This window comes from Malaya genurostris, chromosome 2 (assembly GCF_030247185.1).
Source record: "Malaya genurostris strain Urasoe2022 chromosome 2, Malgen_1.1, whole genome shotgun sequence".
In the NCBI taxonomy this organism is placed as follows: domain Eukaryota; kingdom Metazoa; phylum Arthropoda; class Insecta; order Diptera; family Culicidae; genus Malaya; species Malaya genurostris.
The window spans coordinates 24,209,774-24,233,864 of NC_080571.1; the positions used below are offsets into that span (position 1 = coordinate 24,209,774).

The 24,091-nt window shown below is 38.7% G+C and overlaps 2 protein-coding genes across 2 annotated transcripts in view; both read right to left on the reverse strand.

The window, feature by feature from the left end:
• Window positions 1-348: 348 nt before the first annotated feature.
• LOC131427468 (glycine receptor subunit alpha-3) overlaps window positions 349-24,091 on the reverse strand; it is a 34,966-nt gene continuing 11,223 nt past the window's right edge. The window contains exons 2-6 of the mRNA XM_058590684.1: window positions 2,507-2,589; window positions 1,979-2,433; window positions 1,626-1,861; window positions 1,176-1,532; window positions 349-1,112 (exon numbers count right to left, since the gene is read on the reverse strand). Coding sequence (XP_058446667.1) covers window positions 903-1,112; window positions 1,176-1,532; window positions 1,626-1,861; window positions 1,979-2,433; window positions 2,507-2,586 — 1,338 coding nt within the window. The 5' untranslated portion in view covers window positions 2,587-2,589 and the 3' untranslated portion in view covers window positions 349-902. The remainder of the gene's footprint in view (window positions 1,113-1,175; window positions 1,533-1,625; window positions 1,862-1,978; window positions 2,434-2,506; window positions 2,590-24,091) is intronic.
• On the reverse strand, window positions 6,454-14,079 carry LOC131427180 (uncharacterized). The gene is made up of 3 exons (XM_058590148.1): window positions 13,866-14,079; window positions 12,553-12,828; window positions 6,454-8,285 (listed from the first exon to the last, which is right to left on the reverse strand). The coding sequence occupies exons 1-3, from the start codon at window positions 14,077-14,079 to the stop codon at window positions 6,454-6,456; spliced, it is 2,322 nt and encodes a 773-aa protein (XP_058446131.1).

The window sequence follows — 24,091 nt, forward strand, 5'->3', positions numbered from 1 at the left end:
TCTAATTTGAGTGTCCTGTCTGTTAGTCTGTGGTTCTTAGGCAAAGGCCGTTATTTATTTTTCACTATAATAAACAGTAACTATGGTGAACTTGTTCTTACCCTTCAGCGTTGCTAGTTTTATAGAAAATTCGTTAAAGTACATTGTCTTTCTGACAGTGTATCATGACAGTGTACCGCACGATGCAAAATGTGTCCTTGAAAATTTGTCGAAGCATTCCGTATTATAATTTGTATTTGGTAGTACTGTCTTACCCGTAAATTATACCAGGTTTTCCCCCGACTAACGAAAACAATGTGAATAGAAAGCAAAGCCAAAATGGCCGGTGTTTAAGAAGAAACACAATCGTAACCATAAGTGTTCGTTTTATTCATTCATCGACTATGTATATACAAAACAGTAAATGACATGTTTTAGCCTGGTTTTACATTCTAGTTTAACAAGTAACGGTAGTTCAATATGAGAAGATCCCTCTATACATTGCTCTTTTAACATCTACTGCCGGCTAGTTTGATCTTGGTTATCCAGAGAACATTCAGTATTCAAACCGACAATTTCAAGTTTCGGCTCTCAACACGACACCTGATCATCGTACAAATAGCATGGAATTGATCGGTTTCCGGTTTCCAATGGCATCGACTCAAGCCGTTTGACTATCAGTTTGAAATCGTTACATGGAGGCGCGTGGTGTTTCAGTAATTTACAGCTGTGTTCGTTAAAATGTACTCTTCTTCTATTTTTAGTTTTATTCTATCCATAGGTAGCCCTTAAGACTATATTAGTTTACTTCACTCTACGAAAAAATTGACGCTCACTACAATCTGGTCTGCTAGTTTGAGTGACATTTTCTAAGCATTTCTGTTGCTAATTGAAGAACTTTAAAATGCTTTCGCAAACTTCACTTAAATGTACTCGTAGAACATTATCCAATAGGCGGCATTGAGCACTGTAAACAGCAGTGGAAAGAAGACTCGGGAGCATCGATCGATGTTGATCGCTCGTTTCAGGCGAATTTGAGCAGGTGTCAACTTGGGAACGGCCGATGCCGGCTTACTCGGAGGTGGCGGAATCGTTTGGATATGCGGAACGGGAGAGAGCAGCATGGTACTTTCCTGGCGCAGGAAATAAAAATAGTAAGTTATAAGGTAAAGTATTGGATAGCAGTTTCAGAATACCTGTCGCTGAAAAGTATTGATCGTAGGTTCATGGTGATCCATCGTTTTACTGCCACGTTTGCCATTTTTACCGGGAAAATCGAAAAATCGATCCACTTTGGGTGGCGGTGGCGGAGGTGGCTTTGGGCTCGGGGGGTCATTGTCACCGAGAACAATGTTGACCAGACAGTACTCCATCAGGGCCATGAACACGAAAATCGTGCAAACGGACATGAACGCATCTACAGCCTTCAGATAGGAAACGGGTGGTAGCGATGCTTGAGATTTGGCATGTTGCGTGGAAAGCGTCAGCAGTGAGGTAACTCCCAGGGTAACTCGAGCCGGTGCCGCTTCCGGTTTGATCCAAAATGAGACCCACTGTGAAAGTCGAGAGAGAGAGAGAGAGAGAGAGAGAAGGAAAAAAACTCACTGAAACAGTGGCTCATGTTTGGATTCTGTAATCTTCTTTACCGACATGATGACAATCAGACAAGTTGGTATGTAGGTGTGGAAAAGATAATATCCAAGGCGTCTTTTGAGGACGAATATCACCTCGAGGCAGGTGAAATTTCCCGTCGAATATACCTGCGTACAATCGGCGGTGTTGTTTTTCACCAGTGCCAGTTGAGGCAGTTCAATGTTTTCATCCACAACCAGTGGCACGTCGAGGTCCCATTGGAAAATCAGATCGTCCGTTGTGTGAGATACTATATGGAGAAAACTGTGAGATGCGCAATGCCTTTCTTTAAAAATATCACAATTCTAGTTCTGGTTTTCGATATAAATTCTACTGCCAACGGAGCTACTTACTCCGAAATACTTACAACTTTCCATCTGCAATTTACATTCCTGCGTATCGTGCGGATAAATGAGAAAGTTCATCGCACAGGACAACCTCAGCGTCAGCTTGACCATGTACAGAATCGTTTTGTCCTTGTACAGCCACATGTAGTGATTGGGTATGGTCATTGTTTGGAACGTAACAGACTTGGCATTCTTGAAGAACGAATCCGGTCGCCACATGTTCTTCAGCCATTCGACCTCCAGCAACCGATACTCGGACGTCATGTTCTCCGGTAGTCGCAACCGGTGGTCCTTCCAGGTCTGGGCGAAGAAGATATCCGCCGCGTAGGTCATGGACGTTTCATCAATCGAATCGAGTCCCATGACGGTCACGTGGAAGAACACCGTGGTCGGTTGGCCGTCTTTCTTCGGCGGACGCATCTTGTCGTAGAGTTTTGGATCTTCCGGAAGGATATCGTTGAAGGTTAGGCTGGTTCTGAGGATGAGTTTGAAGAAAAACAAAATTTTTTTGGAACGACTTTCGAGATGAAAATATATTCAATACTTACTGGTAGCCTTCTCCGGCGGTGCTTGTGATACATGCTGTTAGTATGGTGGTCAACAGAATTGGAACATAGTCTAATAGCATGACCTGTTAGAGTTAAAAACAAAAACTAATTGAGCTAAAATTGAATTATTGCAAAACAAAAACGCTTCTGTTTAAAGATTCTATTAAGTGGTACATTTAAATTTATTAATTGATAGAAATTTTTGGAAATTTTCCGGAAATAATTTTACAGTGTAAACAAACGATTCTCTTCATCAACTAGATCATAATGTTGAAACGAACTCCAAAAAATACATCCGTTGACAAAGAAACATAGATAAATAAAAAAAACAATATAATGAAAATTCACAAAAAATGATCTCAAAAAAATCTTTACCGTGAAGAATACTCTAGTACATGTGGGAACACGCCCCAGAACGCAACCAGAATATGTAACGCGAAACACGTACACGAAACTTTGTACGCATTGGTTAAAGTTCACACTTTATCACTTTCCGGCTGCTGACCTCACTTCACAAATTTCTCTCGGATTATCTTAGGCATCTCGTTCACTATTCTTCTTGCTCATCCAAGTAGCATTTCGCAACTAGTTCTGTCACGATTAAGTCTAAACTATGTTGCAATAATAGTATGAACATGTCTAACCTAGTTTTCTCATATTCTAATTCGTTACCAAATAGTTATTCAAATTTTCATGCAACATATTTTTTTCCCATATTGAATTAATTGTCATTTATAAGTTAGAATTACTTAATTCGAACATTTATTTGATCATAGATTTGCTCTCAGCTACTAATTGTTTATTTGACATTTCGGATGACTCAAAAAATTCAGGGTGAAACGTCGCACCGATTTAATATAATAACTCCAACGAGATATTGTTGCTAAAGTGGAAAAACAATGAATAATACCTACATAAAAACATTGTAAATTGCAATTTTCAAGCTGTTTTTCGTTGTTTTCTTGCAGTTTTTAGAGCAAGTTTCGAGCAGTTTTGCAGCCTTATTCAAGCAGTTTTTCGTAAAGTTTTCGAGCATTTTTTAGAAGTTTTTGGAGAGGTTTACGGACAGTTTTTTGCAACAGTTTTCCTGCAGTTTTTGAAAAACTTTTTAAGCAGTTTTGAACAGTTTTCTATCAGTTTTTTAGTAATTCATTAGGCAATTTTAAAGCAGTTTTCAAGTAGTTTTTTGAACAGTTTTCGATCAGTTTTCATGCAGCTATTTTGTCACCAGTTTTTGAGTAGTTTTAGAGCAGTTTTGGGAGCAGTTTTCGAGCAGTTCTTATAGCTCTTTTAGAGCTGTTTTTGAACAGCTTTCGAACAGTTTCAAGGCTGTTTAAAAAATTTTTCCAAGAAGTTCTTTCAGCAGCTTTCGAGCACCTTTTTATCATCTTTCGAGCAGTTTTTCAAGCAATTTAGGAGTAGTTTTCGAGTAGTTTCTCTGAGCAGTTATCGAACAGTTCTCCATGAAGTTTTTAACAGTTTTTCAGTATTTTCGAAAAGTTTTCGAATAGTTTTTGAGCAGTTTTTAAAGAAAGCTTCGTTCAATTTTTTTGAGTAATTTTCGAGTAACTTTTTCGGCAGTTTTCGAGCAGTTTTTTAGCATCTTTCGAGATGTTTTTCGTGTAGTTTTTGGGATTTTTTTTTCAGCAGTTTTTGAGTAGTAACCTGTACGGCCAGCAAGCAGAAACTTGTTTCGTTCGAGACATCAGCTTAGATGTTACATTTCTTGCGTGATAGAAAAGTATCTTGCAAATCGCATTAACTTTAGTCTGCTCTGCGGATTATGTTGATCCGGGGGTTTCTGCTGACGCACTGATGAGTCGAAGACGAAACGTAAACATGCAGTTTTTGAGTAGTTTTCAAGTGGGTTTTTGAGCAGTTTTCGATCAGTTTTTCATGCAGTTTTTGAGCTATTTTCAGTACAGTACAGTTTTTCACACAGTTTGCGAACTTTTTCCAAGCAGTTTTTAAGCAGTTCTTTCAGCAGTAGTTTTCGAGCATCTTTTTAGGACCTTTCGAGCAGTTTCCCAGGTAATTTTGGAGAAGTTTTCGAGTAGTTTTTAGAGAAAGTTTCGAGCAGCTTTTTGAGCACTTTTCGAGCAATTTTTTGAGCAGTTTTCGAGTAACTTTTCGAGCAGTTTTTAAGCAGCTTTCGAGTAGTTCTTCAGGTAATTTTGGAGAAGATTTCGAGTAGTTTTTGAGTAGTTTTTAGAGAATGCTTCGAACAGCTTTTTGAGCACTTTTCGAGCAACTTTTTGAGCAGTTTTTGAGCACCTTTCGAACAGTTTTTAAATCTGTTTGTAAAGATTTCCGTTTTTTTAAGTCAGTTTTTAGCAGCTTTCAAACAGTTTTTCAAGCAACTTTCGAGTAGTTTTTCGTGAAGCATCCAGAAAAAAATTTCAGGAATCTTTAGAGTAATTTTTGAGTAGTTTTCAAGCAATTTTTGAGCAGTTTTCAATCAGTTTTTTTGAGTAATTTTTAGACAGTATTAGAGCAGTTTCAAATAGTTGTTTGAGCAGTTTTCGATCAGTTTTCGAGCAGTTTTTAAGTCAAATAGTCTTCAAAACAGACTCTGAAATTAGTTTCAACATAAATTATTTGGTACAGCAGAGAGTCAAGTTTCGAGACAGTTCCTATACAGGGTCCGCCATGTCACTTTTTTTTTAAATATGCAATAAAACACAAACGGTTCATCCGATTTCAAAATTTATTTTTTCATATTAAAGTACAATCCTTCCGGTCAATTGTGGAATATAATTTCATGTTGTCCTTCAAGGCTTGAATTGTCTCTGGCTTGTCCACATAACACTTATCTTTGACAGCCCCCCAAAGACAATAGTCTAACGGCGTCAATACACAGCTCCGAGACGGCCAAACGACATCCGAATTTCGACTGATACTTCGATCTTCGAAGACTGTGCGCAGAGGATCGATCGTAGCATTGGCTGTGTGGCACGGAGCGCCGTCTTGTTGGAACCAAATGGTGTCCAAGTCTTCCTCTTCAAGTAACGGGAAGAAACAATCGCTAATCATGGTGCGGTAGCGCTCGCCATCGACCGTGGCGGCGGCTCCTGCCTCATTTTCGAAGAAAAATGGCCCAATGATGCCGCCAGACCAAAATCCGTACCAAACCGTCACTCTCTGAGGATGCATCGGCTTCTCCATGATAACGTGCGGGTTTTCCGTTCCCCAGATACGACACTTTTGCTTATTAGCATACCCGCCGAAATGAAAATGTGCCTCATCCGAGAAGATGATTTTTTGGCAAACACAATCCGCAACATTACCATGATTTTCAAATTAAAACTGCACTATTATCACGCGTTCCTCAAGCGTATACACAACCATTTTCGTTCAGCGGAAGGATAAAACTAAGTGTTAATTCCGAGACTTGAATTTACATGCGGACACTCGCAACCCGCGATTCCGCCGACACGACAATATTGCGGACTCTGGGAAACCAAACGGAATTTTCTTTTTACTAGAGCTGGAACACTTGTACACCGTTTAAATTTAATTTATTATAACCGATAGCGACACCGTCCTGATCGGTGACCGGGTGTGAAAGGAACTGACTTTGATACTGTACTGAGTGATCGGTTTTATCTTCGATCACGCTATCACTCGCTACCTGCTATCATTGTTTCTTCCAAAGCATGTATATATATAACTGATAGGGCAATTCTGTATATAATAACAAGATTCTTAGGGTGTATCTCACGGGTTTAAAAGTTTCAGAAACATCGCTTGTAGTGCAAAGACTTGAGGTGAACTATAAATATTTCACTAAACATTTTCTACTACTTCTAATTTTAATATATGAGAATGGAATTTTAAGGTAATTATTAAACACTCCGGCCACCTTGAATTATAATTCAATAATTAATTTATCAATATTCACTTCCCTAGGTTCACTGAGGTTCTATGGGGATGATGTGACCAGAGTCTCAGGTCGACTCTGTGGAATTATGTGATGAGTTCTTTGCTGTGTCTGGCAGTTGCGCTGGATCAACTTCAATGGGTAGCAAACAAAGTCTCGAAATTGACCTCCTGGTAACAATTCCAGAAGGCAACCGAACCGATGCAACACGAACTATTCCGCTTTCGTCTGGATGTACGTCTAAAACTCTTCCGATCGACCATTTCAACACCGGGAGAGACTCTTCCTGTAGTAGTACGATTGAGCCAATAGCAAGATTACGAGTGAATTTGGACCACTTGTATCGCTTTTGAAGGGATGTTAGGTACTCATGATGCCATCTCTGCCAGAAATGTTGTGTGCAACGTTGGATGCGTTCCCACATTCGCAACCGGTTTTCTGGTATCAGCGTGTAATCGGGTTCTGGCAATGCGTTGAGTGCTCGCCCAATTAAAAAATGACCTGGTGTCAACACTTGCATGTCATTTGGGTCCGTCGAGATTGGCGTAACAGGCCTTGAGTTCAAACAACTCTCAACTTGTGTTAAAACGGTAACGAATGCTTCTTGGGTTAGGCATGCAGTTCCGATAACACGACGAAGATGCTGTTTCATCGATTTGACACAGGCCTCCCAAAGTCCGCCAAAGTTTGGTGAGCGAGCAGGGATGAAATGAAACTGAATTAGTTGAGCAGAAGCTTCACTACTGATGGCGTGTCGATGCTGCTGCGAGAGAAATAAACGTCGTATTTCACGGTCGGCACCAACAAAGTTTTTTGCATTGTCACAGTACACATTTTTTGGTCGACCACGTCTAGCAATAAATCGACGAAAACATCCGATGAACGCTGCTGTAGTTAACTCGCTGACAAGTTCCAAATGCGCCGCTTTCGTTGCCATGCAGACGAAAACTGCCACGTACGATTTCGACGGAGCGGCACGAGGGCTTGAGCGTCGAAGATAGAACGGTCCTGCAAAATCAATCCCAACATTTTCGAATGCGTGAGATTGTGTAACTCGAACGGCAGGCAAAGATCCCATAAGTTGCGAAAGCTGACGTGGTCGAGCCTTAACACATGTTACACAGGAATGAACCACGCTACGTACAAGGTCTCGACCGCGCAGTGGCCAGAAACGTTGATGCATCGTCACTAACAGCTGTTGAGGACCACAGTGTAATTGCTGTCGATGAATTGTTTCCGCGATCAAGCGAGTTAGCGGATGTCTTGATGGCAAGACGAGGGGGTTCCTAGCATTAACGTGGATATCTGCATTTTGAAGCCGGCCACCAACACGAATTAGTCCATCGTGCAACTCGGGATGGAGAAATCGCAATTTGGATTGGTTGGACACATGTTTATTAGCCTTCAATGCAGAGATTTCGGAAGTAAAACATTCGTGCTGGACCATGCGGACGACAGAGAGCAGAATTTCGTTTAGTTCGTTTACAGTAATTGCACCATACCGACAGAGATTCATTAGTTGCTGCTCAGGATGCCTACGACGAGATGCAAGGGCCCGGCAATTATCAGCGAATCGCTTGCAAAGAGCGCTGATACGATTGAAGGTGGTGAGTGAGGAAAACTGCGATAATAAGTCCGTCTCGTGCGCAGCGACAGGAAGAGCAATGCCTTTTCGAATTTCTAAGTCTCTATCCTTGGAACGTCCGAATTGCTCCGGGGCTTCCGGCCATGGCATATCTAAGGAAGCAAGCCAGGGCGTGGCGTTCCACCATAACGAGCAATCTAGTAATGGACCAATGTCCATCCCCCTGGATATGAGGTCAGCAGGGTTTTCCTCACCAGGAACATGATTCCAGGTACAGTTGGCCGTAATCTCCTGAATCTCGGCGACTCGATTAGCTACAAAAGTTTGCCATGTTGACGGACTGGAAGACAGCCAGTGCAAAACAATTGTAGAATCCGTCCACATGAATACGCTACCATTAAATTCGATACTAGCGCGGACTGTAAGGTACAATTTCGCTAGCAATAGAGCTGCACACAATTCTAATCGAGCGATGGATTTGTTGTTTACAGGGGCGACACGAGATTTAGCTGCTAAGATCCTGACAGTTACGTACCCATCTGGAGCAATCGAACGTAAATACATGCACGCACCGTACGCATGCTCGGATGCGTCGCTGAACCCGTGAATTTCGTTACGAGCAGAACGGCGAAGTGATCGCACATGCCGTGGTAGACGAAAGTTTTTTAGTTGACTAAACTGACGTTGATATTCACTCCACTCCGAAACGAATGCCTCTGGTAGCGGAAAATCCCATTCATAGTCTAATTTCCACAGGGTTTGAATTAGTATTTTTGCCTTTACGATGGCTGGACCTAGGAGTCCTAGCGGATCAAAAAATTAGAGGGTTGTATTCAAGACACGACCGAGCACAATAACATTAAAAATGGAACGTTTCTAAGGTCTTCATAATATATACAAAAATAAAGAGATGATGATACACTAAACTAAAAACTTTTTCAATTGACTAATTACAAACTTGCTCTAGTTTAAGCGCTTAGATTGTTGGCGAATGATAAAATTGACAATTAGATTTTTTCTTGATAATTAATTATATTCAATTTTGATCCCTTTCCACAATTTTTTACATTGTTAAGATTTTGAATAACGTCCTTTAACTAGAATTCAAAGTTACTTGAAAGCTCAATTTTAGATACAAATAACCTAAAGATTTAATCCTGAACAAATGAAACTGTTTTATTTTATGACAATAATCTTCGAGAAACATACAAACTTATTAATTTTATAAACAGTTAATCGATCCAAGAGAAGATTTTATTTATTTTAACGAAAAATGTTGTACCAGTAAGCTCAGTGATAGTGTAATTTTATTAATCCTTCTTCAAAATCGTCGATAATCTTCGGAAAGTGTCGGTAAATAATATGGCAACAATACGAGGAAGAAAAATGTGAAACAGTCCGCATAAAATATTTAGTTACTTACATTGATTTTCGCTTTGGCATATTAGGAATATACGAAATTGATACGCAACAAAATTCAGAAATTTTGTTCATATTGTAACTTGATGTTATTAACACATGAATGAACATTGTCATAGTTACAATGCGTGTTTTGAAGCAAATAATAATTGAACTGAAACTGGCGGTTAACCAAATTCTACGAGGGTTGCTATTCAAACGATACATGTAAAATCGCAAGTAAACTTACCTTTAGTTTATCTTTGATACTATATGATATTGTATCTAATTGTACTGTATATGTGAGCCTGTGGAACTCATTTATACTACTAAACCAAGGAGACCGCTTTTAAATAAGTTTCAGAATTTAATTTTGAATCTTTTGAAGCGTTTAATACCTGGTGGGACAACAACTTGTTCAGTCACATATAATGAAGAAGAAGTTTCTATGATTATCATAATAACACAACTTTATACTGAATCCATTTTCGCGCCACCGTTTTGTTCGTATGGGAATGGAGATTTAAGTATGCAAACCGATCCGTTGACAAATTAAAACATTTTTAAGCTTACAATATTGAAGCTTTGGAATCATTTAAATGAGGAAATTCCATTAACAAATCATCAAGGAACAAGCGCTGTAAATTAGATCCGAATTAGATCTATTGCCGATAATACTAAATTAGCCTGATAGTTACCAGAGAACCAAAAAAAAATACTCAATTCAAATAAATTTTTCAATGGAATGCAATTGAAATATTCAAATGACGTTTTCTCATAAGTTTAAGTTAAATGTTTCCGAATCGATTGGAATGTTTCCGAATTGAATTATATAAATCCATCAACAAATAACTGAGGTATGAGCGTTCAAAATTATGGCAGAAAAATGTTACGCGATTAGTTTTGCATGTTTTAATTTGACACCCAGCCTCGGGAAGCGAAGTGTAAGGCATTTTTAATGGCAAAATCGACCAACAATTTGCTAAATACATGGGATGTTTCAAAAGAACCGATAACCATGCTGGTTCGGTTTTTCAATAGCTAGATGATATATAAGATATTCAAGCGAACACGAAGCGGTGTTGTGCAGACAGCAGGAAGTCTCACCAACACATAATGCAAAAGCGACAATCCAGCAAGTGAACGCATATACAATCCAGTCATCAGCTCACTGGACGAGCTACTTGTTTCATTCGCAGTCAAACATCTACTAGGCAAAGAAATATTGTGCAGCCTATATTTATAGATTTCTCTTCATACTACGCAGAACGATGTGGTGTTTTTTATGCATGACGCAAAGCCTCCTATGCCGAACAATAAGTTGACGTCATTTTGTAAAGCAGGGATTGGTGGATGAAAACATAGGTCGATTCCAACCATTTTTTCAATAGTATGCTATTGAAATACTGAAACGACGTCGTCATACATGTTTAAGTTAAAAGTTACCGAATCGATTGGTTGTTAAATTATAACAATCCATCAACAAATGACCGAGTTATTAACGTTCAAAATTATGACACAAAAAGGTTACGCGGCTATTTTTGAAACTTTTAATTGACACCCGGCCCCGTATAGTGAAGAGTAAGGCATTTTTAATGCCAAAAGCTGGACATTCTCGATAGGATGATGCGTTTAGTGAACTGCTCGCATTGTGAAAATCTAGGTAACTTATAAAGAATTGAATCGGTTGACGGTTCCCAAAGTAACCCGAGGGCTTTAATGGGTGCTTCGGAATCAAACTCGATGAGAGTTTTAGTTTCTCGACAATCATCAGGTATCATGTTCAAAATTTCTTGATTATTCGACGACATCTTGCGCAGTTGCATTCCGGCACTTTCGAATATCCGCTGTAACTGAGTGCATAGTATTTTCAGCTCTTCTAGATCATCGCAACCGGTGAGCAAATCATCCATATACATATCCTTCCGGACTACAGAAGCTGCCAGAGGATAACGCTCATGTTCATCTTCCGAGAGTTGCTGCAAAACTCGAGTAGCGAGGAATGGCGCTGAACTTGTACCATATGTTACGGTTAATAGTTGATACGTTTTTAGTGATTCCGATTTATTTTACGCCAAAAAATTCGTTGAAGAGGTTGGTCAATAGTATGTACGAGAATCTGGCGGTACATCTTGGCTATGTCCCCAGTAATCACAAATGCGTGTAAACGGAAGCGCAGTACTATTGATAGTAACGTATCTTGTATTGTGGGTCCCGCTAGTAGAACATCGTTTAAAGAAATTCCAGAACTGCTTTTACAAGAGGCATCGAATACAGTTCGAAGTTTGGTGGTTGTACTTTCAGGTCGGATAATTGCGTGATGTGGAAGGTAGTATTGTGGGAGCGTAAGATCTTCAGCTGCCAATTCATTTGAGGTGATTTCCCGCATGTGTCCCAGGCTCAGATACTCGTGGATGAATTCTTCATACTGCGTTCGAAGAGTAGAATCTGAGTCTAATTTTCTCTCAAGTGCTAAAAAGCGACGCTGAGCATTAAAGCGGTTGTCTCGCAAGCGTGGTAAAAGCTCGGGTTTCACTGGAAGACGGACGACGTATCTGCCCCGCTCATTTCGAGTCACATGAGTAACAAAGTGACATTCACACTGCCTTTCGCTAGGAGACCAACAAGAATTCGAGTAACATTGATCTAAATCCCAAAAGCGAACCAGCAATTGATCCAGCCGTGCGTTACTAGTCAGGTGGAAACTATGCCTATCAAGAGGTTTTGTGTCATTCTCCGAGCATTTGCCAGATACAATCCAGCCAAATATAGTGTTTTGAAGTAGTGGCAGACGATGACCAAGAGCCACTTTTCCGTAACGTAACAACTCAAAAAATATTTCTGCACCAAGAAGAGCGTCGATAGGCCCAGGTGTGCAAAATGTTGGATCCGCCAACGTAGTCCAACTGGGGATTTCCCAATTCACCGTGTTCATGGCTTGTACCGGCTGATTGGAAGAGATCATCGGAAGAACGAGAAACTTCAGTTTTCGAGAAAATTGTGATACACGAGATGTAATGGAAGTTTCGGCTGCCCTTGTAATCGAAGTAACCTTGCTGCCTACGCCGCCAAGATTGACATTTTCGGGAACGACGGGTAATTTCAACCTTTGAAGTAATGACTCTGTCATGAGATTAAACTGCGAGCAGCTATCCAATAGAACTCGAGCAACGACATTTGCACCGTGAAGATCTTCTACGTAAACCAACGCGGTGGAGAGCAGCACAGTTTCGTTGGGAAGCTTCGTCGAGTGGGCCGTAAAACCGTTGGGTGGGTTCGTAGGTAGCTGAGAGGAAGGACTCGAGAATGTGTCTGATTCTAAGGCGGGATGCTCGGTGGCTACCAGTGTAAGATTAGAGCTTTCTTTAGAGTTGTGAGATAGTGCGATAGCAAATTGCGAGGGATCAGTTTGGATGGTAGGAGTGGAGGTTGTAGAACTGTTGGCTTGAGCATTTGATTCTAGTGGTGGCAAATGAATAAGAGTATGATGGCGTTTTGTGCATTTGCGACACCCATCCGACGAACAATCCTTGCAGCCATGTCCAGAGGTTTTCATACAATTTAAACATAAGTGATGTCGTTTTACAAAGTCGAATCGCTGCCTTGGTGAGAGCTTACGGAACTTAAAGCACTGATGCAAATAGTGATCATTTCCGCACTGCAAGCATTTACGATCCATATTCGATTCGTTACTTACATTTGACGTTTGGGCAACGTGTAAAGTCGAAAATTTGGGCTGAAATTTGATTTTACTTCCGCTCCGTGTTAACTGTGAAGGAGCTATAGCCTGCAGGACTCTTGCATGGCCTTGTAGAAAATTAATCATATCAGTATATTTTGGCATACGTGATTCTCGTCCTTCAACCTTGACGATAGTTTGACGAGCAACATAATTCTCCCATTCGCGAAGCGTATCGTTATCTAAGCGCTGACTCAGCTGATATACCAGGACTGAGCTCCAGCTATCTGTCGGCTCTCCAAGTTTTTTAAGAATTGCGATACTCCGATCAAATCTGTCAACAAGATTCAACACTCCTTCCGTGGATTCTTGTTTCATTGATGGAGTGTTGAAAAGCTCTGCTAGATGACATTTCACTAACATTCGTTTATCGTCGTATCTATTGACTAATCGTTTCCAAGCCTCTAAATAGTTTTCATCACTTATCGGTATTTCAGATATCAAGCCAGCGGCTTCGCCTCGCAGAATGCCTTTTAAATATTGAAACTTCTCCGAATTACTTAGCTCCGCGGACGAATGCACGGCCGCGTTGAACCGATCATGGAAAGACCGCCACTCAAGCGGATTTCCAATAAACTAGTTTCTGGTAGTTTCAGTTCTGGAAACTTAATATGAGAACTGTTTGATTGGGATCTTTTGGATGAACTAGCAGATTCCGGCTCCTTCCTAGATAGCAAATGATTTAGTCTTGCCTTTAGTTGGTAATATTTTGCCTCGAATCTACTCAACACTTTATCATATTCAATAGCGGGTATACCAACGGGAAGAAGCTGTAATTGAACGATTTGTTCAACATACTGATTGTAAAAATCTTCCAATTTCTCCAATCTGATTTCTAGCTGATCAGCATGATGAGCAGGATTGTACGAGTCAAGGAAAGTTTCGATAGCGTTCACAGATCTTTTTATATTATCTGCTCGAACCTGATGTTCGCGCCTCGCCTCAGCAGTGGCTTCATCAGCCTCAGCCATTTTGATTACTTCGTCAATATAGTATTCAAGAACAAAAGGAACGAACCCACCTTTGATTTGAGTACGAGGAATTCGATTCTAAGAGCCGTTGGACCCACTCAAGCTTCTTGGCTTCCTTCACAGCGGAATGTACCGTATTACGATCACTTGAGCACACTTATAATCCCATCAAACGATGTTGCCAATGGATATTTAGTCACTCACTGCATGTTTTAATCATTTTAAAACTTCCACGTATAGATAACGATATTTAGTTTTTTATCGTTCAATCAAATAGTATTCACGATCATTCGTGAATTTGTTCATAAACGTTCACAGTTTAGCCGCGCCATGGCGGTAAAATCTGCTTGGCTTCCCTTTGCCAACCATTGTCGAAGCAACTATTGTTCCACACAATGGCCGAACGTCAGCCGCAAAATGATTAACTTTTAGTTCACTTTGGCACTGGCACTGGTCGCAATGATCCGGCTCGAAGGACCATGTTAATTCCGAGACTTGAATTTACATGCGGACACTCGCAACCCGCGATTCCGCCGACACGACAATATTGCGGACTCTGGGAAACCAAACGGAATTTTCTTTTTACTAGAGCTGGAACACTTGTACACCGTTTAAATTTAATTTATTATAACCGATAGCGACACCGTCCTGATCGGTGACCGGGTGTGAAAGGAACTGACTTTGATACTGTACTGAGTGATCGGTTTTATCTTCGATCACGCTATCACTCGCTACCTGCTATCATTGTTTCTTCCAAAGCATGTATATATATAACTGATAGGGCAATTCTGTATATAATAACAAGATTCTTAGGGTGTATCTCACGGGTTTAAAAGTTTCAGAAACATCGCTTGTAGTGCAAAGACTTGAGGTGAACTATAAATATTTCACTAAACATTTTCTACTAATTCTAATTTTAATATATGAGAATGGAATTTTAAGGTAATTATTAAACACTAAGTTTCTGTAAAATCAGAAGTGACATTAAGGTGAAATGTAGCGGAATGCGAAAATCGCGTTTTTGATCAATTATTCAAAAACTAGACCGATTTTCGAAAAACTAAAAACACTTAAGTTTACGAAATCAAATTTATCATAACTAAGTATTCTTTAGAATTTTGAAATTTTGCTTTGCCGAGCCGTAATTGGTTTTTGAAATGTATTAACGGTCACTGTTCAGTTCCACGGGGATGATTTTAGAACTGAAAAGTAGTGTTTGTAGCAGAATTTCACAAAGTATCTGAAAATGCAACTCAAAATTTTAAAATTTTGCTAAAATAATCGAAATTTGAAAAAGTTCACATAAACTTTTTCGCATTTTTTTATTGCTTGCGCGCTGCTGTTTCGTATTGAGGTGGTGCGAGAAATGCACGGTGGGCACGGTGGCATTATATCGTCAGCAAAAATTACATATAAAATAATGACGCGAATTTATGCAGCATTGGATTTGGTGTTGAAATAAAAACGAGTTGAATACAATAAAATGGGTATTGTAAGAAATCGTTTATTTTCTAAGTAACTGTCATTTATAATGCTAAAAAAGTGCAACTCTGTTGAGCTCAATGCATTGATGTTGCTGAAGCAATAATGCTTGGCTGTGTAATATCATATGATAGGTATTATTTTAGATTGCAGTAATTTTTATACCAAAACTAAAACTTCAACCTTGACAGGCTACTGAATGAAATGAATACAAGCCAAGTATTATCGTTCATGTAGAATATTTGAAAATATAACTTTTATATAACCTGTGATACAAACAATGTGGCCTGGTGAACTACTGGCAAAGATATCGAAAATACTTGAATGTTCTCTTGTCTTCAATTGTTCTTTTGGAGAAGAATCCATGCTTACTACTAAACTCAGGTATATACATGGTTAGCAAGTGAGTCAATACATATACATATAACCTCATGTTAGTCATTCATAATTACTCGTGATTCATAGCTCTAGTGAAATTGTAATCACTAACAATAACGATTGAATTAGCATATATTGAAAGTGTGAAGGATTCAAAAATCCATTACGACCAGTCTTATTTACAAGCCAACATAACGAGAGGTAAGCCCACCGCGCTCAATCACTGAAAAAGGTTCTGATTTCTATGTTTCGGTTTTTCTTGTTATGCTTTGTGCGACGGTTCGTTCAACTGAATCGGATAAAATTTTGCGTGCACTTTATGACGCTACATTTCACCTTAAGGTTACCAATGTCGAAATAACCGCTAGTTCAAAAAAAAAAGTTAGATGGCGGAGCCTGTATTTTCGGGGAGCAGGATTTTATCTCAGGAAAGGTTTAATCCATTAAAGAATCAATTCGGTTTCGCAAATTGAGGTATCTTGACACCCTACTGTATTCATTCTTCATTTTTGTGTGAAAGTCTATAGTCCGGTTTGGCCCCACGGTTAGTGAAATATTGGATTTTGAGTTTGAAATTGTAGCTGAAGGTTGAAGCAACATAGCGGTACAGACAACTTGGGTAAAAACCAATTTTCAAAAAGTGGTCGATTTAGTCCCGGTCTTCTCTAAATAGCAGTTTATGTTGAACTACTAAGTGGTTTGGCAGTTCAACATGAACTACAATGCTCCGATGAGTCGAAGACGAGGCAGACCTCATTCCAAAATCCACACTGAGAAATTATCGATTCTCTGAAAGCTATAGTTCTCTCAACTTAAAATGATAATCTTTTATTATCTTGGGTTTTCCCAGGAATTGATACCCAGAGTCACTTCTGTGGTCAGACCTGCCGGAATAATTTCATGAGAATCATTTTCTAATAAGTTTTCTCATGAGGTAAACGATTTTACCTTTTCTATAAATAAAAAATAGGTATAGAATTCGCTCAAACTTTAGAAAAATTCTGCGAGACCCGGAGGGCCGAATGTGATATACCAATCGATTCAGCTCGACGAACTGAGCAAATGTCCGTGTGTGTGTGGGTCTGTATGTGTGTTGTCAACAAAGAGGTCAAGATCTCAGAGATGGATGGACCGATTTTGATCAAACTAGTCGCAAATGAAAGGTCTCCCCGTCACCCAAAACGCGATTGAAAATTTTCCAGACTTAGATTGCGTACGGTAGTGTTATCCAACAAGCCCTAGATTGTTGAAATCCGTTCATTTTTAACGGATATATCGACATTTTTGTGTAAGAGACTTTTCGCCTTATTCCAGTAGTAAGAGTTTTGGGCGCTGAATGACAAAGTAATGTTTGGGAGCAACGTGGAACACGATTTTATATACAATTGTTTCTAAGTACCAAAAAGACTGTGTACAGCATACTTTTTCTTTTTACTTTTACTTTTTCAGATAATGGCAGCATTTTCGAGTTGGAAGCAACTCCATAATTATATTGATTCAAACTACTTACAGCAATAAATGCTGGAAGAACATTACAGCCATATACCATTCGAATCAGTTCGTCGAGATCAGCAAATGCGAGTGTGACAAATAATTTCACTCAATTTTCTCGGAGATGACTCAACCGTTTTCTACAAACTCAGATCCATATGAAAAGTCGTACGCTCCCAAATAAAATTCCTGAATTATGTTTGGATCCGACTTCTGGTTCCGGAACTACAGGATATGTAAAACGAAATTAAAACTGTGTAACTCATTTTTCTCGTAGATGGCTAAACCGATCTAAGATTCAAACGATATCTAGGAACCATAAAATATCAAAATGAAAGGTCTTAATATCCTATAAAACATCTCGCTTTTTAGTCAGATCCAACTTTCGGTTTAGGGTGATTAGTATAAAAATGTCCATTTCACACAAATTTATCAGGTATATCGGGTTTGTAGATTTGGATTGTCGATAACCAAATAAAGTTATTTCAGTTTTAGCGGTAATTAGTTTTCGATTCGGAAGGTACCCAAAAATGTAATATGCACTACGATTTCTCAAAGACTACACTGATTTTCCAACATTTTGAATCAAATGTAAACTATACAGCTCCGGAGAAGGATTTACCCGACTTCGGCTACACCGGTTTTAGAATTCCGGTTCCAGTATCGAATCGTTTCTCAAAGCACAATCATTCTCTCAAAAAAGGCCAAATCGAATTTTAAAAACCAAAATTCAAATTAAAGGATTTATGGTCCCATACAAAATTAATAAATTCTATCCGAGTCTGGAATTACAGGGTGATGAGTTTTTAAAATTCATATCGATATAGAAGATGACAATTCAAAAAAGCTTCAAAGTTGGACTCAAAACAATTGCAATTTATTTGTCATATAAATTTATGGCCATACGAATCGTTTTCGGTTATGCTGGTTCCTGAATACCGGTTCTGGTAGTACCGTAAATAACCATAAACTCTAAAGTAAAACTTATTTCGACATCTCATGGAAAGTTCCATCGATTATCACACGTTTAGATTAAAATTCGATCCGATTTGCAGTTTCGATATTACAGGGTAAGCACGTTTTTAGAGCAAGTTTCGAACAGTTCTGGAGCAATTTCTAAGCATCCTAAGCAATTAGGGGGTAAAAACCCTTCGCCCCTTAAACTTACCAAAACTGTACGGCTAGTAAGCTGAAACACGTTTCGTCCAAGACGTTAGTTTTCATATTACACTTAGGTATAATATCAAAGATGTATTTTGCAAACTTTACGTCTGCCTAGCGGTTTATGTTAAACCGTCAGGTCGGATGTAGCAGTTCAACATAAACTGCTACGCACTGATGAGTCTAAGACGAAACGTAAACTTAAGAAAAATTTCTAAGCAGTTTTCCGAGCAGTTTTTTTGCAACTTTTTGTTTTCTTTTCGGCAAGTTTGTAAAGTTGTTTTTGGAGCAGCTTTTGATAAGTTTTTCAGCAGTTTTCGAGCAGTTTTTTTGCAGCTCCGAAAATTTTTTAAGCAGTTTTTGAGAAATTTTTTAGTTGTTTTTTTTAAAGGATATTTTCAAGCAGCTTTTTTTGTGAAGTTAGATCAATTTTACAGTAGTTTTCTGAGCAGTATTCGAGCTGTTTTTGAGCAGTTTTCAAAGCAGTTTTGAGAGAAGGTTTCGCGCAGTTTTTTTACGACTTTTTGTTCACTTTTCGAGCAGTTGTGTAAGCTGTTTTTAGAGCAGCTTTTAATAAGTTTTTAGCATTTTTCGGGCAGTTTTTCGTTCAGTTTCCGAAAAGTCTTTGAGCAGTTTTCGAGAAGTTTTTAGCTGTTTTTTGAGAAGTTTTCAATCAGTTCTCCGAGCAGATTTTGGACGTTTTAGAGCAGTATTTTAAGTAGTTTTTTAAGAGGTATTTGAGCTGTTTTAAAGCTGTTCTAAAGATTTTTTCAAAGCAGTTTTCAAGGAATTCTTTCCGCAGTTTTGAGAGAAGTTTTCGAGCAGCTTTTAAAGAAGCTTTTGATCAATTTTTAGACGTTTCGAGCAGTTTGTTAGCAGTGGAGTTTTTCGTGTAGTTTTCAAAGTTTTCAAGCAGTTTTTGAGAAGTGTTTTAGCTGGTTTTGAGAAGATTTCAATCAGTTTTTCGAGCATATTTTCTGAGATTTAGAGCAGTTTCAGACTAGTCTTTTTAACAGTTTTTCGTGAAGTTTGCGAGCTTTTTTTAAAGCAGTTATCTAGGAGTTCTTTCAGCAGTTTTTAATCAGGTTTTTGAGCAAGTTTCAAGCAGTTTTTTAGGTTACGTTGAAGACGCTTTATATGAGTTTTTCGTGCAGTTTTCAAAGCAGTTTTTGAGCAATTTAGGAAGCAATCTTCGAGCAGTTTTTCAAATAGTTTTAGAGCAGTTTCTCGAACAATTTTTGAGTAGTTTTTTGAGCCATTCATACACTGCGCTTACTGTGTGTTCGAGACTTGCTGACAATGCTGCGCTCCTGTTACTTCTATGAAGCCAAATTAATGGTGAATAGCGTTTTATTGGGTTTAATCGAAATAGTGCAGTATATTCAACTTGCTGGAATTAAAACAACCTTTTGTCACTATAATCACTATTTGGAATTTGGCAAAAATATGTTTGTTCATATTAACCACCCTACTTGCATCGAAAATATTGCAGTCATTATTTCTCAGTTGCGAATTTATTCAGCAGAGATTTTTTTATTGATGAAAATATAATAATTAAATCTTGCGCGAACCACTTCGGTGTCGACACAAAAAAATCACTTGTGAATTTCGAGGTTCAGAGTTTTGTGGATGCTTGTTTCATGCATGAAAATATCGGAACTGATTTTTTCAGTTACTGAGTTTTTTTTAGAAAAACTCTTCAACTGAATTTTTCACGAGTGATAGTGTAATGAACTTTTTCTGATCATGAGTTTTACAACACAGGTTGTTACTGATGTTGGTAAAAGATCCTCACGTCCAGTTCCGTCAAACGCACTAGAATAAATGAACGATTTTCGATCAAAGTTACCTTCTTATACTCGTCCAGTAGAACATTTGACATCTGGACTGATATGTGCCTGACTACATCAAAACCGTCGTCTCGGGTACGAGAAACGGAAGCATGCATGGTGAGTTTTTCTCAATGTTTATAAAAGTTTAAGAAAATATTGTTTTTGAGATATTTATGGTAATCTCACACCGTTGAAAATTTAACCACAAATTGCTGATTATATTTCTGATGGCATGTAAAAAGAATTATGTTGCTACATTTAGTACAACTCGAGATGTTTACGACTGAGTTCTACCCATTCTTCCTCAGGGCGAGTTTTGAAAACGATCCCCATGGTTAAGCAAGACGTATTCACGTCAAAAAATAACATTTTTTTATAATAAGAGGCAATAAGCCACCTTTCAACAATCATTTTTGAAGAAAATAGCTGACGAGCTATCAAAAAATAGAGTATAAATTTTATCACCAGAAAAAAGAGAAGAATTGTCTCTATCGTTTACTATTGTGACTTACTCTCAGCACCTTTCAGAATTCCTCTTAAAAGTGAACGTTGATACGAGACTTATTGGGCGTTATTACAAAAAAAACGCATGATATCATGCCTTCTCAAAGTGTATTCTTTTTTATGGTTCGCATCAACGCAACTTAAAACTATAAACGTTTGATGTTTCTCATGTAAATTTATAGAAGGAAATCAGTACAAGATTCGCACTTCACACTTGTGACATAATTATCCAAAGAGTTGAGTAGATCTATTGGATAGAAAACTATAGCCCGATAGGAACCAGCACGCTGATCACGCAGGGCTTGCAGGAGGACTGCAACTTTCTCCCGGTTGGCCAGAAGGCATAACGAGTGAAACGAAAAGACGAACAAACGATTAACGTCACAATTCAAAAGGCTCTTCAAAGCTATTAGAGAGCTTGTCAAACATTCCGCGTGCAGTCGTCCTGCGGGTCCTCCGGTAAAGTGAGAGGGGCAAAAATCATCCACGGTTCGGTTGTAACCAGCAGGGCACACAAACTTTGGAGTACTCTCAATATTCTTTTTTTTTACCTTTAGTCAGGACATTTGCGATTGAACGCATTATAGAGGGATGTTTAGTAGGGAAACTATAAATTCCTACTAGGACCGGTGGCTTCGAGCTAAATTTACACATGTTTGGAGGATTACAACCTAATTATTCAATTTTTTTCTATCGAGCGCCATAAACGGACATCGAACTCGACCGAGTAACATCAAAGTAAATGCATCCTACATACGTTCTTATCTCGAACTGACGTGGTGCATCAGAAGGACGCGTTACTACACAACCGTCGGTGTTCGGTAATTATTTCGAGCATCTCCACTGCACTGAACAAGCGCCTTGATGTACCATCAGCAGGAGGGTACTCGAGAAGACAGTAAATGGCTGTGTCAGCGATTTTTTCTCTCCAACCATACCCTCGCGTTCTAATAATAGGCTATTCTTTGGTCTTCCACTGTGGACAAGAGCATTATGTTCTCCATGTTTTACAAACCCTAGCTATTTGTATACATCCATAGTTAGCGGAAGTGGTAGTGCGCGAGTAGTGAAGATTGTGCTGTTTGTGAAATTGGCGGAATTGATTCCGGCAGAAGGTTACTCGTGTTGGACTCTGGAAAGGATAGAAGTCAGAACGTCTGTTACGACGACAGACATATGTTATGGGGATATTCGTGTGATTCTTGAAATCTAATTTCAGTTGCAAAATTTTTGTGACTTATTTACAATCGATTAAATGTTTCCTTTTTTCAAGATTCAAGAGTAAATGACTGATATGAAATATACAATATTTGAGCTTGAGCTTGAGCGACCACCCCTGGTTGCTACTCCGTTACTGATCGGGATTAGTTGAAATTGTACAGGGAGTTTCTAGATGATCCGACCTGGGACTGGTAAATCATCCTTCAATGTACATCTTCTGTTAATCCCAGAATTCATTGATCAGTACCGGTGCCGGCCAGGCCCGAACGTAGATCGTCTAAAGAATGGGAAGGGATGTTAGTCCAACACTTGCTGTTACTAGAGGCCGTATATACTATTGGTTTCGCACGCAACTCAGTATGTTCCGGTTTCAAGATGCTCGGATGCACCACTAAACTCACTGACTTCCCGAGTGAACGTTTCTACAATATCCCATATTGAAGTCCCGGGAAGTCTTGATTCACAGATCTTATTCGAGGAAACTAAAGAAAAATTTGCAATACTATCGCGTAAAGAATGAAAACTTCCCTATTTTTTTTAAATGAAATTACGTGATACAAAATAAACGAGTGAATAAGATTTAGACAAAATAGTTGATTCATTGCATTGACATATTCTAAACAGTTGTTATAAAATCATTTTAAATCACCAAATAAAGGTAAAAAGATTTCACGCGCGTCTTTATTATTTCCGCTTTATTATTTCAATTATTTAATAAAATTAATTGGTTATATTGGTTGATCTGGGCAGCCGGCTACCGAGAAAAATATTAATTTGTTGTTTGAAATAATAATATGAAGTGTTTTTTACTAAGTATTCAATATACCGATATATGTTATCTCTGGTATTAACTTTGTAATATCAACGGATTTTAGTTATCAATCAATTCAATTTATATTCCTGAAAGACAATCAATAACATAGAAGAACAAAAAAACATTCCAAATAAAACTTTTCTCCGAAGCTAGACGGAAATTGATAGCTCGAATGAAGAGATAATTTAGGAGAATAGAGTAATCAGAAGTGAAATATTGAAAATATCTGATAACTGAAAGGAAAAAGAAACTCCTGCAATTGTCGCCTTCTACGACATGGAAGCAGGAACCCAGTGGATCTATTCTTGGTTCATTTCTTTTCCGCCGGATTCCACACGGCATCTAGGCTGGTACTGTCCGGAGAGAGCTAATAGGTACTATCAATCTCCTAGTGGACCCCAGCCCCTTGATATGGAATATACAATGTTTGAAATGGAAAAGAGGCTTAAACCACTGTTAATGACAATTGATCTCTCGTGCTACTACAGAAAATCACACAGTTTATGGTTTGTACGTGGCATAAAGAGTAAACACGAAATCGTTACAAGCCTTACGTGTGTTTGCTCTTGAATAAAATGGTTAGTTTTAGAAACGAGTAGCAACAACAACAACAATAAACAGAATACGGTGGTCAAATCCCGCGACAGGAAGTCTAAAAGTACTTGATGTGGCAGGCGATCTGTGGCTGTGGTAAATTAATCAAGCCATACATAACGATCGGCACCATCAATGGGCTATTTGCCCTTTCTTCGGCTATACGAAAGTGACATTCTGTTTTGGTCGAATCAGGCATCGTACCGTTACGCGAAACCTGCGATTCCTAACGATGTAATTTTTGTATCGAAGGAGGTACATGCTCCAGTAGAATTCTGGGCAATTATGAAGGTCAAATAAGAAAGCTCTTCAAAATGACATCTGCTCTTTCAAGCAGATGAAACAGTGTATGAAAGATCTTGCAAATTTTACACAGAATTCGATAGGTGCACGAAAAAAAAACAAGATTAAAACATCATGGAATCATGATACATGTAACAACTAACCAAAAGTTCAGATAAAAGGGACTGACTTAGCACTTGAAAGTTCGCGCGACGCAACCGAACGAACTTCTAAGCTGCTTCTAGAATACATT